Below are 17,635 nucleotides of genomic sequence, written 5' to 3' on the forward strand. Positions count from 1 at the left end.
GGCACTTCCGGGAGCGGCGCTGCGGCTGAAAGGGGCGGGGCCGGGGGCGGTGCTGGGCGGGCACGCGGAGGGGCGGAGCCGAGCGAAGCCGAACCGAACCCAGCCGAACACAGCCGAGTCACACCGAACCGGTGCGAGCCCGGCCGAACCCAGCCGAAGGCAACGCAGTAGAGACCACGCCTGCCTATTCGGGCAGAGCCGAGTCCATCCGAACGCAGACGAGCCCAGCCGAGTGTGTGAGCCGCGGCTGCCGGTGCCGGAAGGAGCGGCGGGGGGCGGAGCGGGCGCAGCCGCGGGTGAGTGTCGGTGTCGGTGCTGCCCGAGTCCCGGAGCACCTCGGCCTCGGCGGTACCGGGTGAGCGGGGCGGGCGGTGAGGGGTCTGTAGTCCCCGGCTGGCTCCGCAGGACGCTGGGCCGTTCCCGTGTCCTGCCGGGAGCGGCCTCCGGGCCGCGGCTGGGCCTGGCCGGGGGTCCCTGCGCGCCCCGACGAGCTGCGGCCTGTGCGGGGCCGCGGGCAGCGCGCCGTGAGCGGCTCGGGGCCGGCCGCTCCCCTCCTTTCCCTCCTTTCCCTTCTGTCTCCTCCCTTTCCCCCCGGCACTGCCCTGGGGCTGCTCGGGCCGCTGGCGGCACCGGCGGTCCTGAGGCTGTCACGGTGTTCGCAGGTCCCGAGCAGCGCTGCCTCCCGGGGTCTGCGGTGGTGAGGTGCCTTAAGGAACCCCATAACCCACGGATGCCCTGCAGCCTCCCTGGGCAGCCGTCTGCCGTGTTGTATGGACCTGACAATACTTGTTAGAAGTATTGTTATGTCTTCAGAAGTTACTGCTTTTAAGGGTTTTGTTCCCAAGTCAGTGAATGGTCAGTAGCCCTGCAGCGAGGATGTGCTCTGACAGCTGGACTTGGTGAGCCAGGGCTGCCTAAACCGCTGCACCAGCTGCCCTTAGGAACTTGTGTGTTGTAGTGCTGTTTTCATAGAAAAACTCTGCTGTGTCAAAAATCAGTTGCTGTCAAAAAATTGTTAAAATACTTTAAGAAAGTCTATGCTTTTACCTCATTTTCTAACTATGCCTTTCCTTAGTTCTTAAAATACAACATCCAAGTGCAGTTTCAAATCAAAGAATAAAGTGTGTTGTAGGATCTCAGTTTATCCACTGAGTTTCCTAGGGATTTTTACTTTCATTACCTCTAGTAATATTTTATAATGTTATGGTGATCATGTGTCAAATTATAACTTTCAAGTTATCATGTTTCCATCCTGCTTGAAAAACTAAAAATACACCCTTGGCACTAGGCTTTAAGCCGTTGCTTGCAGGTTGTGGTTTCAGACTGAACTGTGGCTGAAACTGATGTTTGGTGCTCTCAGGCTGGACTCAGATCTCTTCTCTTGCTGACAGTCCCCACACAGGTGTAGCACAGTGTGTTCCCAGTTCATGCAGGAGCTGTTCTCTTGGGTGTCACTGGTTTTTATTTCCTAATTGTTCCATAAAAGCATTTAAAACACTCTTTAAAAGCCTGATATTGTCTCTTACCTTAACTTCAAGAGTCTTCAGAAGTGAGCACTGTCCTAAGGTTTGGGAGTGAAATGATGAATTTTTAGCGAGAAAAAAAGCAAGTTGAGTGTAGGAGGAAAAATTTCCTAGTTTTCAGAAGATAAAAGAGGTGTGAGTGAGTTTGCTTGCTAGTCCATGCTGTCAGCAGCTTTCCCTTCAGGAGGCTGGCTCGGTGTTACCAGAGCCACTGTGGGGAATTCCTCATTTTCCACAGTCTCAGTGAGTGAACCCACGTCCTTGATCTGTGGAGTGGTGGACCTGGCTCCACAGGAGTTACTGGGTGATGCTTTGCTGATGGAATAACATTGACCAGGGTTGAAGGGGGATGTTTTTCAGTGGTAGATATGTGTCACTGAAGTGATACTAGAAAATTAACTTTGGTATCTTTGCAGTGGAGACACAGTGAGTTGGTGATGCCTGTAAAAGCAATTGGTATCAAAAGACTGTCTTGGTCCAGCACAGCTTTTCATTCAAAGCTTTTGTCTGCTTCCAGTGGATTATTTTCAAATCAACCCTTGAAATAACATTAAAATAGTACCTTCATCTCCATCATGGCTTGTGAACAGCGATTGCTGAGTCTTCATTGTTCTGCTTTTGTGGTGTTTTTAACGTGAGCCTGAGAGTTTGAGTCTGTATATATTCAACAGCCTCAACTCTTCCCTGAATTTGCTCTCAGCATAACAACTCTCAAACCAGAGCAGAGCCACTCTGGTTTTGCAATGCTTTGATTTGACACAGCTCTGAATTATAAAGTTTTCCTGTGTGATAAGAGTAGATTTAATATCGCTATTCAAATATTACCTGTGTCCCTTTACAATTAGCTGTCCATTTTTTTCCCATTTTGAAAGTGTTTTCCTTTAACTGCTGCCAGCTGATATGGAGGTTGTTCTGGGAGGATTTGGGTAGCTCTGTTTCCAGCACCGCTTTTCTTATGGTGATGGAAATTGAACCAGTATTAATGCCACTTCAGGTGTGTTTGGAGAGTAATCCTGCTCTCACATTAATCGTTTGAATCTCACCCCTTAAAGTTTTTCTGTAGTGCATGAAGATTGTTTTGGTTGATGTTTTTTGTAAACCTAAGTGTAATAGATGGAACAGGTTAATACAACTGAACACTGAAGTTATTCTCACCTCAGTAATCTGAGCACTTCTCTTACATCACGCTGTTTGCCCTGATTTGCAGGTTATTTGAGTTGATGGTTTCCCTAAGCCCCACAGAGGCTTTTCTCGATTGGTATTTTGCTCAAGCAATAAATAAATCTGCTGACGTGTGTGTTCTGCCATGTTTGCTTATTCTTGACCTTTGATTTTTAGCCATGCAAGGAACAGTTTCAGTCATGACATTGTGTAACTGGGTGTTTATGCATTGACAAGCATATTTCATTGGTATTCTTAAAAATTGTGCCTGTTGCAGCTGCTGTGTTGTTCAGAGTCATGTAGACGTGGTTAAAGGTTTAAGGGTTAGCTGTGGTGAAACCAACACACCTGGTGCTTCGTCATCTGAACGGATTTTGTTCCAGTGCAAACAAAGGTCATTTAAATATCCACTCCTCTTTCCACATTAGCTCTGTATGATGTACCTGTTGTTGCGTAGCAAAGAAACTCTGTCACGAGTGTAGCTGCTGTGATGGATGCCTGGATTTTTGGGCTGGTTCAGACCTGTGTTTTGACTCCTGTGTGCTGTGCTCTAGGCTCAGAGCTGCCCTGAAGTCCTCTTGTGATGCCCCAAGGCAGCCCTGCAGCTTCTGGACAAGTGTGGTGAGACCCTGTAGCAGTGTGGATGCCTGTCCCAGCTGTGTTTAGCAGTGTAGCCCAGTTTTTCCAGGGCAGCCACACTCCCACTGTCTGCAGGGGTCATGTATTCCAGTAGGAATTAGCTGGCTAAAGGCTTCTAAGGATGTTGCCCTTTAGTCTCCAAGAGAACTAAAATGCTCACAGTTCACTGTGTCAAACTGGTGCTTTCAGTGGGGTTTAGAGCACAAGTTTGAGGAGGAGCAGCTGAGGGAGCTGGGGAGGCTCAGCCAGGAGAAAGGAGGCTCAGGGGGAAACCTCATCACTCTCTACAGCTCCCTGCCAGGTTGTAGCCAGGTGAGGGCTGTTTCCTCTCAGGTGACAAGTGACAAGACAAGAGGAAACAGCTTCAAGTTGTGCCAGCAAAGATTCAGATTGCGTATTAGGAAAAAATTCTTCACTGAAAGGGTGGCCAAGCCCTGCACAGGCTGCCCAAGGGCAGTGGTGGGTTCACCACCTCTGGAAGCACTCAGAAGTCCTGTGGATGTGGCCTTGGGGACTTGGTTTAAGTGTTGAACACAGAGGTTCTGGGCTAACAGTTGGGCTCAGTGGTCTTAGAGGTCTTTGCCAACCTCAATAATTCTATGATTATCCTCACTTCAGATAATGAGGAAATTAAGATGAAAGCTAGGAAATTAATCACTCATGGCTGCACAATGAACCTGGTATGGGCTCTCAGCTCAGCTTGTTACTGAATCCAAGCTGAAGGAATTCGGTGGGGAAATATGGGAGTCTGGTGGGTTTTTTTAAACAAAACTTTTGCATTTAAGGTTTGAATTTTGGCAGCCTGTGCAGGGCAGTAGAGGAGGTCACTGTCTTTGAAGGGTAATTCCAGTGCTTTGTGCTAGGTAATTGTTTTCTATAACAAGCCAAACAGACAGGTTCTGTGTGGACAAGGATTTATTTGGTATCAAACTTCTCTAGATTCAACTCTGCAAAACTTCTTCACCTCTTACTGCCTCCACTTTGAACCCCAGCAGCTCCCAGGGGTGGCTGGAGCCCTAAATCTGCACTGATATCCCTCTCTAAGTGCCACCTTTCCCCAGCTGAAAAGTAAAAATCCTGTTTAAAATATTCAGTGGATCATCACATACCTTCAACAAATTGTACTTTGAATAAAATTATTTTTACTTCTTGGAAAGACTTCAGTCCATGTAGAGTTTTCCCAAGGGAGGGGAAAATCTTTGCTATTGTCGTTTAACTGGTCTATGATACAGTTTACCAAAACTATTTTTTTTTTATTTTTAACACAGGATTTTAAATTATTTTTGTTACCTATAAATATTTTACAATGCTTAATGTGCTGTTCTGGCAGAACTTAAATGTATTATGTTTTCTCTTTATTTCAGACTATAAGATTCAGATATGTTCCTATTTGATTGGATTTACAGTGGTTTCAGTAGTGTATTGCAGTTTTTAGGTAAGTCATTATTGTTTGGGTCTTTTCCTTTCTGCTTTTCTTGTGTAAAATATCTGCTCACCTCTGTTATCTTCAAATAAGACTGCTGGGTAAATAATAATATTTGATTTGGTGTACATTCAGTAACACTCAAACAAAAGTTTCACTTATCAATACTGAACATTTCCAGAGTGTGCTCTCCACTCTGTCTTACATTAACCCTTCCTGAAAAAAATTACATTTTATTTCATGATCACAAAAGGTCGGACTTTTCTAATCATACTACATTTAAGCTGGTGTAATTCACTTGGCTTTTATGGGTCTTCTCCTGATTTTTCTCTGCTGTAAAGAACTGAACTCAGTTATTTTAATTCAGTTCTTTTGCACATGAAACTATCATTTCAGAATCCAAATAGGAGGGACTGTCTGCAAAAAATTAGTGTCAGATATTGAAACCCTTTCTCATGTTCAGCAGCACATTGTTCTGTGAGTTTTTGTTCTGTGCCACAGAAATTAATGTGAAACTTCACTGGCATCTTCTCAAGAGCCTCAGAAAATTATTCCCTATTCAAAAAGTCTGCAATCCACATCAGTCCAGGGTGAAAAAGCCCCACAACCATGAGGAAAATTAACGTTAGGATACAGTTAATGTTAGGATACTAAAAAAAGGATCCGAAGTTGCAGATCCCATAGGTAAAAGACAAAATTTCCAAGTTCAAAGGATTTTATTAAAGTGGTCAAATAGCATTTAAGGCTAAGAAATCATAGCAAGCTGTGCCACCTACCTTTTATCAGTTGAAAGTTTAAAGTTTTGCACTGAATGTCAGACCCTTGGCCTGCTATCAAAATGTTAGCCAGTGAAATTTTAACTAAGTTGACTAATCTTTCTTATCTCTTCTTCCTTAGCTGCACAGTGATTACTGCACACTGGCCTGCTCTTCCATTCCTGTGCAAGCAAAGGCTAATTCTGCTGAAAGACAGAGGAGCTTGAAGCAGCTCCCTTTTTTGTGTCCCTCTTTTTCTAAAGGAAACACTTTCTCTTTGCATTCTTAGTTATAGTTAGAGTTGAAGAAGGCAGATCACAACATTTGGAAACCTGCCCACAATTCCCTATGCTGTCCTGTCAGAAGGTTAATGGGATCACTTTAGGAAGAATATCTTTGCACAAGTATACTTCTGGGAGGCACAAAACCATTCTTTAATTTGTATATATGTATAAAAACTCAGATCTTGGTGTAGCCTGCTTGTTAGTCTTGTGTTTCTCTGAAAGACACCTGGGAAGCTTGAAATGTTGTGGTGCAACCAGCCACATCTGACTGGGAAGCAAAGACTCCTGGATCTGTAGGCTGAGAGGGGGAAAAATATTATTGTTTTCCTATAGGTTAGTAGAGTTGTGTTTAACTCATAAGGTGAGTGTGAACTGGAGTCTCTCCTGTGATCTAAGTTAGTATATGAAAATGTTTGTCCACTTCTTTCTCTGTAAACATTAACACTTTCTCCTCCACTCCACAGTTTATTAGTTAGTGTATATATGGGTATGTGAGAAGGTGAGTTTGGGCAGTAAGAGTTGTTGTATTTGAAAGAACTGTGAAGACACCCTGCAGGACCTGGAGTAACAAAGATCATTAATGAAATAAGATGAAGAATAGGAGAGAATATTCATTCCTGCAAGTTACAAAACATGTGCAGCTGGAATGTGATCCCTGAGATTAGCTCAAAGGCAGAGGGAGAGGTGAGCAAACAGCAGTGGTGTAAAGGTCTGCTGGGCAGAGGCACCTCTGCCCCTGCAATGCTGAGCCTCAGCAGGGCTGGCTCAACATCCCAGCACACACAAGCATAGCACATTACAGAAAACAGGGGATTTTTTGCAGTACAGAACAGAATTGATTTTTTTGTTTTAAATTTAATTTTTCTTAATGTTTTACTTTGAATATCAATGAGTTTGAAGCAGTGAAAACTAATTCTGGCAGAGGATAGAGTGTTGACAAGTTGTAAGAGAATTGCCCTTCGATAATCTCCAATTTAAGAAAATATGGTGTTTGTGTTTTAAAAAATCTTTCCTCTCCTTCACAGCAACTGTTGCATTTCTGGGGTTACAAGTGGAGGGGGAGAAGAAGGGCAGAAGACATTTTTATAAAGATGACAACCAATGAAAATAAAATTTCTTATTCCTGTTAGGAAAGCATTGTCACATGGGACAAAGTGTGTCAGAAGTGTCCTGACGATGCCATTCAAGATGTAGCCAACTGTTTTCCTGGGGGTGTGGGTGAAAGTTACTTTTTGTCCAAATAATGTGTTAACCAATATTAAGGAATTCATCCACAAATTATGTTTATTGATGTTGAATCCAATTTCTCTGTATTATTGTGATTGAGGTCTGAATTTTCTTTTTTGTCTCGGATGAGTGTTTTGCTGTAATTGGAGGTGGGTGAACAGAGTTCAGGTTCAGAATGGTCCATGATCCAGAACCTGCTGTTAGTGCTGGGTCTGTGCCCACCTGTCCACCACCTGTGAGCAGAACTGTCCTCTTGCTGGGGCAGAGTAAACTACACTGGTAGCATTTAGTCCTGTTCAGTCAGAAGCTTTTCCTAAGATAATGGCATGCATTCCATGATTGACACATTCACACCAATTTGTGCCTCTCCTGCCAAGCATCCTGTAAGCTGCATGTTACCTGGTGCAGCAGGCTTGTGGTAACTGGGAATGTCATTTGTACAACGTGGATAAAGGGCACTGATAAAGGTGTGGTGGAGTTTGCCTGGTCTGTATTTTGTACCGTGACTGTAACACTTCGTTCCTAGGAGCAAAATCATCTCTAGAAATGAACTCTGTTGAACTGATTAATCACTAGGTCTTTTTTTGTTCTAGGACTGTACAAGAAATCAGGCAAACTAGTGTTTCTTGGGCTGGACAATGCTGGAAAAACGACACTGCTGCACATGCTCAAAGATGACAGACTGGGACAACACGTCCCCACGTTACACCCCAGTAAGTTCATAGTGCTGCTCCTTAGCTAGAAAGCATTTGAAGAAAAGCAGGATCTGATTATGCCAGATCTGATTATAAGACCATCAGTGTAACTGGGGAGATACAAAGGGATTTTTGGGATTGCAATCCATAGATAGTTCAATCCATAAATAATCTTAAAAAAACAATGTGTGTAGGATAGTTCAGAGTGTTATATTTAAAATTAAGAGGTGAATAACAAGCAGAACAAGAAGAAGTTTTGTACTATATGAAGCAGAGAGTTTGTAGTATAGAAGCTGCAAGACATAGGGGCTTGCAATTTTTGGGAACAGCTTCTCTGTATAATTAGAAAATCAGTGTTTGTGTCTCAGAGGTTGCTGTGTAATTGTTATCCTGGTAACCTTGCAGGAGAAAAAGTTCAACACAGGTTGAAAATGTGGATTGGGGAAGTCTAGTAAGGAGGTGAGAAACTGGGAAAGGATGTGAAGAGGAGAAACCTTGAACAGTATTGAAAACAAAATGCCAAATGCAAAATCTTTTTTGCAAATCAGATGTCAGAGCCAACTGTTATTTGTGTAACATGTAGGGATAAATAATGTAGGAATACTCTGCTCTTCTTAGCATTGTAGATATTTCACACATGCCCTAATGGTTAATAACATTTTGGTGATACACGAATGTGCCATTGATTTTGAGAGAATGTATTACTCTCATGTTCTTCTTGAATAACAAAATACTGGAAAGAACCAAAAGAAAGTAAAATCTATGTGGTCGAAGGCCAGGCTTTTCCAAAGCACTGCATAATCTTGACCTAGAACATAATTGTGTGTATTTCCAGCTTCAGAAGAGCTGACAATTGCTGGCATGACTTTCACTACCTTCGATCTGGGTGGACACGCTCAAGGTAAGAGCATGTCTCACTTCAGCTCACTGAACTGGGCTGCAGTTTGCTTCCAATCAGAAGCACGGCCCTGCTGCAGAGACTGACTTCCCAAACTCTTCTGTGACATTGGCTGCTCTTTTGCCCATCTCCACCATTCATCACAAATATGATTTAGCAAGAGCTGCAGTAGAGGAGAAACTTTTGACCAATACTGTGAGGAGGAGTTCGGTACTTTGAATTCCTTGCATTTACCTTCAAACTTACCTTTATTGACATAATTCTTAGGGAAACAAAAACCATTTCCACACATCAGCATTCATGTGGGACAGAACAATGATAACATTAGAGTGAATTATAATTTTGTTCTGTTATTTCAAGCTTTGCAAAACATGAAATTGCATTCCAAAGACTGGCAACATAAGCTAAGAATTTTTAAAAAAATCAAATTAATAAACCCACACACACCTGTTGCTTTTTAATTACCAATGTGCATCACTCTGTTATTTGGGGATAATTTCCTTTCATTTTTATTTTCTCTGTAGCTCGCAGAGTGTGGAAAAATTACCTGCCTGCAATTAATGGTGTTGTGTTCTTGGTGGACTGTGCAGATCATGAAAGATTGCTTGAATCAAAAGAAGAACTTGATGTAAGTTTAAATAAGCTTTTGAAAGTTTGAACTTCTAAGAACTAAGCTCAAATACCCAACAGACCCCTGCTGTCGCCTGCAAATGAGTAGTAGTGATTTGACCTTCTGTATTTTAAATTAATCAGTCCTCCTTTCTCCATTCCTTTGCAGTCACTAATGACAGATGAAACTATTGCTAATGTGCCTATCCTAATTCTTGGTAACAAGATTGACAGACCTGAAGCCATCAGTGAAGAGAGGTTACGAGAGACATTTGGTCTGTATGGCCAGACAACAGGAAAGGTTTGTGGTTTTTTGGTTTTTTTTTTTTTTGTGAGGTTTTTTGCTTGGGCAGTTAGTTTCCCTTATTTGTGTGTTGACTCTGGTTTGCTCCAGCTATACAAAAGAAATGTTTTTCTAATTTATAAAGTACTTAGTACATAATAACAGTATTTAGAATGAATCCCAGAGTCTCTTTGTGTGTGTGTGTGTGTTAAATGTATGTCTACTACAACTTTTTATGTTGTATTTAATGCCACATTTTTTCAGAGAAAATGTACTTGTATCTAGAATAATTCTTAGTACTTCAACTTTCTTATGCACTATTTTTAAACAGTTTTCAGAGGCTATAGTTGTAGAGTGAATTATGAGAGAAAACTGAATAGAATCTTTCTCATTTCAAGTGCAAGCTCTAATAATTTTCTACCAAACATATGTGCCTAAAGCTTAGAGATAGATTTACACCATTGTAGAAGTGTAAGTTTGTAGGTTGCAGAAAGGAAAAAGTTCCTACTGGCATCTGTAGCAACAAGGCAGATTTCTAGTAAGGATCTTTGTGATACTTCAGCTCCTTTTAATGTAAAGTTAATACAGTGCTCTGCTTGTGAGTGTTAGAAATGGTGCTTGATGTCCTTGGCCCTTGGGAAGAAACCTCCCTGCAGCTGACAGAGTCATTCCACTGTGGCTCCCAATCACAGCTCCCTTAGCTGACCAGCTCTGCTGAGGGCACCTGCCTTGCAGTTCCTCTTTGCTTATTCACTCTTAGGTGCCCCCCTTTAAGTTCAGTGCCAATCATAGTTTAGGTCAGGCAAAAAGAAATCTTTACTTTCTTGTTTGTTGCATTTTGCCCTCTTGTTTTCTGGTCTTTACACCACAAGTATTTGATGAAGCATGGACACCACTGTTAATCCCCAGTTGAACAGCAGCTTTATTGCACTGTGCTGATCTTGGCAAGCAAACACATGGCACTTTTGCTTTGGTCAGACCTAAAATTTGTAGCAAATGTTTTTCTTATCTGGTTGGAAAAATGTTGCAAACAGAGCAGGGAACTGTGACCGAACACCAAATATAAGCTCTAAAATTCTCTTTGCATGTCTGCTGTTCTGTTCTGGTTTCACATCCCCTCTCCAGTGTGGATGCCCGTGAGAACATGCATGGTGTTCTTGTACACAAGTTACTGAGTTTAAGGTTGCATGTTCTGGTCTCCCTGTGGAGGTGTCAGGCCCAGAGAAGCTGGGGATGCCCCGTTCCTGGAAGTGTTTTCATGCCAGGTTGGACAGGGCTTGGAGCAACCTGGAATAGTGGGAGGTGTCCCCGCCCATGGCAGGGGTTTGGAATGAGACTAGCTTTAAGGTTCCTTCTATGATTTTAGATTAATTTATTTTCCAAAATCCCAGTGCCAAACAGGAGTTAAATAGGGGCATTCCATAGAAGCAGATGTCCATGTGGAATAGATGCTGTTTATAAGGGAACTGTAAGGGCATGTTTTACAAGGAGCTGTAAGGGCCTGTCTGTGTCTCTCTGCAGGGCAGCACACCACTGAAGGACCTGAATGCCAGGCCCCTGGAGGTGTTCATGTGCAGCGTGCTGAAGAGACAAGGCTACGGGGAGGGGTTCCGCTGGATGGCCCAGTACATCAACTGAGCCTGCCAAAATCCCAGCAGCACACCCTGCCCTGGGGCTCCCTGTCTGCTCCTTTCTGATCACTCAGTGTACGTAACTTGAATTCATTTGACTGTTCAATTTTAAAAATACACATTTTTAGCTAATTATATCATTGATGCTAAATTGTAAGTGTGAGGATTGCGAAATTATTTCAAGCAAGTTTGTAAGTTTAAATACCACAACCTGTGAGCTTTCTAATCCCATGCAACATCCTTTTGCAGCTTTTAATTTAATGAGTCTCCAGCACCATTTTTGGTCAGAGCAACTTTCCAGTACAGTATGTTTGAATGCACTTTTTAACAGCTGAAAACGATGAACATGTGAAAAATATTTAATGCTTATGTTAAATTTTTTATGTACTTTTTTGAAACTGGTTTTATAACTTTAGAGTATATAACCATCTTTCAAGGAATAATAAATAATTAGCTGATGGATAATTGCATGATGCCTTACAGTTTTCAATAATACACTTTCTTATGCAACGTCATGCAATAAATTTAAATCCAGTTTTTGGCATCTTTAATGGGAAATGTTTCATTTTAATGTGTCTTAACTAGTGAGGCTGATCTGAATATGTGGGATATTTTCCTGAAACACAAGCAGGCCACAAAGTAGTTTCGTTGTAGATTAGAGAAAGGTGGGTTTTTTCAGACTACTAAATTGTATTTATTTTAGGATTTTCCTTAGTAAAGGAAAAATCCACTGTGATGCCCTTATAATTACCACAAATACAAAAAGTCTAAATGAGCTGTGCCAAAGTAAATCTTGAATTAATGACAAAAGTGGTCTTAATCTACTGGTCTCTTGAATTAAACCCCTGATGTGACACAAGAAATACAGTTTCTTTCTGAAGAAATAAGATTAACACTGCACTAAATATCCCATTTCCAATTTAATTCATTTTTGGGTCTACCGGAAGACTTGCCCATGAAATTTCCAGGAAAAAGAAGGGGTTGCCATTGCTGCTTTTGCAGGTTTACCAGCTCACACCCATTGGCCAGTTTTATTTTTAGGACAAGATGGATTCTTTTAAGTGGATTCTTTTAGGACAAGATGGATTCTTTTAAGTGGTTTTGCCCTGAAATCTGGCCAGTGTGGCAGCTGTTGGCTGCCCAGGGCACTTATTTCTGGGGTAGAAGTCAGTCCCTCTTTCCAGTTTCTGACTGCTTTTCCCTGCTTTTGAGTGTTAGTTCCCCAAGGAGAAAGCAGGTTATCTTTGAAGAAAGGATGCTGCAGCACATTTTATTGATGCTGGCTGGGAGCTGTGGTGGGTGCTTTCTTGTGCTGGGCAAGTTTTACTCCTAATTTGCCAAAAGTATGTGGAGTTTCAACCTTGGAGTCACCATTTCACTCTGATGGGTTTGAGTTTCACTTTGTAGTTTGTTTTGTCCTTGTACAAATACAAACTGCTGCAAGTTGTACTGAATCCTTTTACTTCCTGTTGTATATCTTCTCCAAAATACTTTAGGCCTTATGTTTCCAATATCCATGGCAGCAAATGTATTTCTGACTGGTTTGATTTCACAAATAACTTTCTTTTGACCTCTGGGCTTGAATCTCAGATCTAAAGGCTGTAGGCACAAAGCAAATAAATGAGACTTATTCCTTGCCCAGACCTGAACTGGTATGATTGAATATTGATGATCAGTTCCCCACAGTCCTAGATTGTGCATCTGAATAATTCAGAACCTAACTAATATAAATTGTAAATGAAGTTTATTACTGCAGAATCACATGCAAAACATTAAGCCAGTTTGTGTGTGGTGCAGTTCAGTGTGAGGGCATTGGAGGGCTTTTCCAAATGACCAACATAGAGAATTCTGCATTTTAACTCATGCTCAGCTGTGGAGTGGTGTCTCTGCTGCATAAATCCAGACTGGAGGCAAGAAGTGGCCTCTCACCACTGTGTGGACAGTGTGTGTCTTTACTACCTACAGCCATTATGTAGGGGATGTGCCTCTTGGTTTTTTTCTCTAGCTTTTTCTGATGATGGTGATAATGCAGAGACCACAGCTAAATCACTAGATGGTGTAAATATTAAAAGTACTACTTGCAGAGTCATTGTGGTGTTGATGTGAGGGATTTGGGACTGTGTTGCCTGTGCTTATGGAAATGAAGCTGGAAGTGGAGATGTTGTGCTGCACTTCCACAGGCTGAGCCATTGCATGGGCTTGGAGGGGTCCTCCTCACCTGCTCTTCCAACCAGCTGTGAACAACAGCACTAAAGAAAGGGGTAATCCTATTAAAAATTAAAAAAGAAGGGAGGTGATGGTGCTTAAAAGTGTGTGTTAAGAATAATTCCCAGTGTTGTGGAAACACTCCTGGTTCCCTGGTTCCTGCTCTGGGATGGTGGCTGAAATGTTATTGTAATAAGGGCATGAAGAAACCTGGACCTTGTGTTATCCAGCTGGGTATGTTGTTGGAATAGGTGATCAATGCTCAGTGAAATACATAAATAATCTTGCTCTATTTCATTTCATTCAGCAGAGGAAGGACCTTTCTTCTGTAGTTTACATTCTGTTGTGCACATGAATGTGAATGAGTGTTGTGTGTCTTTGTGTGAAGACTTTATTAATAGACAAATATACTCATGAGAATTTTCCTGGTGGTTCTCATCCCCACCCCCTCCCTATCCCTCTGGCCATTTATTTCTATTTTATTCCTATGACTGTGGCCAGTCTTGCTTCAAAAAAGGTAGTGTTCACATTTGGGTCTGACTTCTGATTTTTTTTTGCACTCTTGACTATGCAGATTTTAATTGAACATCACTTTAAAGAATGTGAAAAAGAAAACTCATTAATAAAGATGTTATTTATGAATTGTCTCATTTTGTTTTTACATTGCAACAGTTCCTTAAGAGAAATGAATGCAGATTTCTAAGATCCTACTAACTACTTCTGACAGTGGCCTGTATTTCACAGCAGTGACCCCATTTACCAACATCTCTGGGTTGAATAAGATTTCTTTTGCTTGGATGTAATTAAAATTGGGGTCTAGTATGTACTGTATAACTGAGAGGTGATTGCTGTATTTCAGTCTTGGTTTAATACATTTTTCAGCAACAATTATTGGCATTGGAGATGGGAAAGCTCTCCAAGCTTTCTCATTCATCCTCTGCCAGATCAGGATTATTTCTGTGTTCAGGTTCTGACTATGATGTGCCAAAGGTGACCTGTGGCATTCACTGGAGTACAGTACCTGCATGCATGGGAGCTTTATTGTGTTTTGATAATTGGATCTGAGCATCAAATAGAACATTTGGCATTCACTTATTTATAATAATGTCAGTTCAGAAAAATGATGGAGGTGATCTCCAATCCCAGTGAATTCACAGGTCTGCTGGAGGTCAAATTGTTCTTCTCTTGTTGGTCCTGTCAAAGTATATGGTTGTTTCCAACCAAAGTCCAGTGTTTCTGTTGACTACAACATACTCACATTTAGGTCACACTATTGTTGGTTGTGGACTGAGGAGGTACATTTGAGCTTCATCCACTGGGGTCAGTGGGGATGTGTAACTTCCTTGCACTTGGACAAACCACTCTTTGCACTGGTGTTTCTGTTCTGAAATGTGAGTGCACTAAATGTTGAAAATTGTAATTTATAAAATAAACTGCAGAAGAAAAGCTAAAGGTGAAAGTGTTCTTTAACATGTTGTCGATGCATTTGTTATTTTCTTGTCCCATCCTATACTGGAAACACAAGTATTGGGAATAGAAAATAAAATTTTGCTTGAAATTTTACAGAGTTTTAAACAGGTAGTTCTTTTGAAATTATCAAAATCAGGAAAAAATGTACTCAGTATATGGTCTAGGAGTGAGCTTGGGTTTTCTTGGGTGGATATAATAATAGTTCTGTCTCACTTTTGCTCAATTTTTGTTCATGGGTGTATGGAAAAAATCCTCTATCTGGAAAACTCTTTGAATGTGAAAAAAATTGCCTTTCCTTTGTTGCAGTTCTAAAATAAGATGGAAGGATATAATCTTAGAGGGGAGTGATACTTGCTTAGAATCCAGCTGTGCTCTAGGATTGGCCCTCTTGGTGGGACTGTGGAATGGGGGCTGCCACTGGGTTCAAACTTACCAAGCTGAGTGTAGCCCACAGGAGAGTGTGTTAACCTACTGTTAGAGAACTATTTTCCAACCTTAAGCATACATTCTCCTTAGTTTACATTTTTTCAAATTATTTTTGTCTGCTTTTGAATTACAATTAAAAATTTGATGAGCAAGTATGGTAAAATAATAATTTAAAAAATATATCACTTGTTTTTCTTATGACCCTGTTTCTTACTGCACATGTTGCATCATAGTAAGAAATCTTACAATAATATTTTGGAGCCTTTGATGCCTTTCATTTCAGGGCCTCAGAGCTTTCAATCTGCTACTGTTGCCTCATCATCCTGTGAGTGCAAGGGCTCCTGTCCTTGTTATCCCTCTGGTGCCAGTGGTGGCTGGGGGGATTGGGTCGTGCTTGGGCTCTGCCTGAACAAGAAGAGCTCTCACAGCAGCCCTGAAGGAAGTGGTGCCTCCCTAACGTGGGCACTGTTTGCCCATGTCTGTAACAGAGTGACAGAAGCCTCCCTCACGCAGAAGCTACTGGAGATACCTCACAAACCTTGTGTAAATTAGTGGCACACTGGACTGTTTTGGGGGGCGCTTTATTCCAACACTGTGATGCTTAAAAATTCTGAGAAAGAGAAACCTCTATCAAAGAAGAAATTCTGGTGGTGTTTTCAGAGCCATTGTTAGGCACAATGCAAGAGAGAAGCAGTATGAAGTTTACACATGTTGTTTGCCATTATTATTTTGTGAGAAATGAAGAAAACCCAAAAAGTTCCTCTGTGGGTAGTTGAAGTTAGCTGAGCCGCTGTGAGTCTGGCTGCAGTGAAGAATGTGTAACAGATCCTCACACATGTGACTGAGGGCTGAGTCTATTTATGTGTCTGTAAACATGAAATTATGAAATGCACACCATGGAGATGGGGCTGGTGAAGTCCTTGGCTGACCTGGTCAACTGTCATTTGGCTTGCACCTCTCTGGGAGTACAAAGCAAATCTAAACTTGCTGCAGAACATTGTGCTGCTGGAAGATGTTTAGTGAAAGGGAAGCAGGTTCATAAAATAAAGCAAAAAAAGCATCCTGTGTGTTACCAGATAAGAGGGAAAATGCTGTGAGTTTCTGTAATAATATCTCAGACACCTTGTGGGCATAAGAGCACTTGACAAAGACAGCATCTAGGAAAAAAAACCACAATAATTCTTCTTTTGTATGTTCCAGATCTGAAATAAACAGATGTGTGGCTGAGACTTGGATCCTTTCTGCAAAATATAAAAAAAGTGCAAATCTCAAGATTGCAAAAAACCGAAAAAGATGTGAGAGAAATGGGTGATGGAGACTTTGCTTTTGCACTCATTAGATGGTACCAGACCTGCACAGTACGAGGCTGTGGTGGGGAAGGAGCTGGTCCTACCCTGAGTCCTTTGCTGGAGCTTTGTGGGATCCAGCCCATTGCCACAGGGAGTGAGTAGGAGGGCCCTGGGCAGGTGCTGGCTGGGACAAGGAGCAGCCTGTCTGTGCAGGCACAGGAGTCCTGCCACGTGGGAGGAGACCCAACGCCTGCCCTGGGAACTGGGTGAGCAAATCATGCAAGGAGAGAGAGCAAAACTCCATCCAGCCTGGCCCTGAACAAGGACAGGACAGCCTGTCCTGGACAGCTTCTCTGGGCAGCCTGTGCCAGGGCCTCACCACCCTCACAGGGAAGAGCTTGTCCCTAATATCCAGTCTCACCCTGCCCTCTGTCAGTGTGATCCCATTCCCCCTTAGCCTGTCACTCCATGCCCTTGTCTGAAGTCCCTCTCTGGGTCTCTTGGAGCCCAATTAGATGTTGGAAGGATCTGTAAGGTCTCCCTGGAGCCTTCTTGGCTCCAGAATGAGCAACCCCCGCTCTCTCAGCCTGTCTCCAGAGCAGAGATGCTCCAGCTCTCAGAGCATCTTTGTGGCCTCCCCTGGAGTTGCTCCAACAAATCTCTGTCCTTTTTATTTACTCCAATTCTGATGTTCTCATTTTGCAGAAGAGGCAATTAAACTCCCACCTCATTTTCAGCAAATGCTTGAGCACAGTCCTTTCAGAAACAGATGGTGCCCCTCCATTCACACACAACATCACCCAAACTCCTGCAGCAGCATGTGCCTTCATCTCCCTCCTGTGCCATGCAGCCCACAGGGCATGTGTTGCAGCACTGCACCTGACCCCTGCAGCCTACATTGCAGTGACTCCCTGGGGAATAGCCTGCTCCCAGTCCTGACCTTTACAAAGTTTGTGGGTCTTTTGAGCTGAGTAAAAAATCAGGTGAAGTGGAAAGAGCAGCCTTCTATCCCACAAACCTTCCACAGTACTGGAGATGTTCTCAGTGGAAAGCTGTCCCTGATGGGAAGGATTCAGTGAGGAGCCTAGGCTGGCATCTTACTGCTGCACAAGAGCCA

General features: G+C 42.4%; 1 protein-coding gene across 2 annotated transcripts; it reads left to right on the plus strand.

Moving 5' to 3' along the window:
• Positions 1 to 83: 83 nt before the first annotated feature.
• Positions 84 to 14,896, plus strand: SAR1B (secretion associated Ras related GTPase 1B). 2 transcript variants are annotated; one of them, XM_066560407.1, is made up of 7 exons: positions 84 to 296; positions 4,688 to 4,758; positions 7,606 to 7,725; positions 8,543 to 8,608; positions 9,130 to 9,233; positions 9,384 to 9,515; positions 11,019 to 14,896. In XM_066560407.1, exons 2-7 carry the CDS (start codon positions 4,704 to 4,706, stop codon positions 11,133 to 11,135), a joined length of 594 nt encoding a protein of 197 aa, XP_066416504.1. In that variant the 5' UTR covers positions 84 to 296; positions 4,688 to 4,703; the 3' UTR covers positions 11,136 to 14,896. The 2 variants fall into 2 exon arrangements, with proteins under 2 accessions (XP_066416504.1, XP_066416505.1); XM_066560408.1 differs by lacking the exon at positions 84 to 296 and adding an exon at positions 301 to 355.
• The last annotated feature ends 2,739 nt before the right edge of the window (positions 14,897 to 17,635 follow it).

This window comes from Molothrus aeneus, chromosome 15 (assembly GCF_037042795.1).
Source record: "Molothrus aeneus isolate 106 chromosome 15, BPBGC_Maene_1.0, whole genome shotgun sequence".
Lineage (NCBI taxonomy): Eukaryota > Metazoa > Chordata > Aves > Passeriformes > Icteridae > Molothrus > Molothrus aeneus.

Coding starts and splice junctions, on each gene's coding strand:
- SAR1B (XM_066560407.1), top strand. CDS start 4,704: ATGTTCCTATTTGATTGGATTTACAGTGGTTTCAGTAGTGTATTGCAG. Junction 4,759..7,605: donor TAGTGTATTGCAGTTTTTAG/GTAAGTCATTAT, acceptor TTTTTGTTCTAG/GACTGTACAAGAAATCAGGC. Junction 9,234..9,383: donor AATCAAAAGAAGAACTTGAT/GTAAGTTTAAAT, acceptor ATTCCTTTGCAG/TCACTAATGACAGATGAAAC.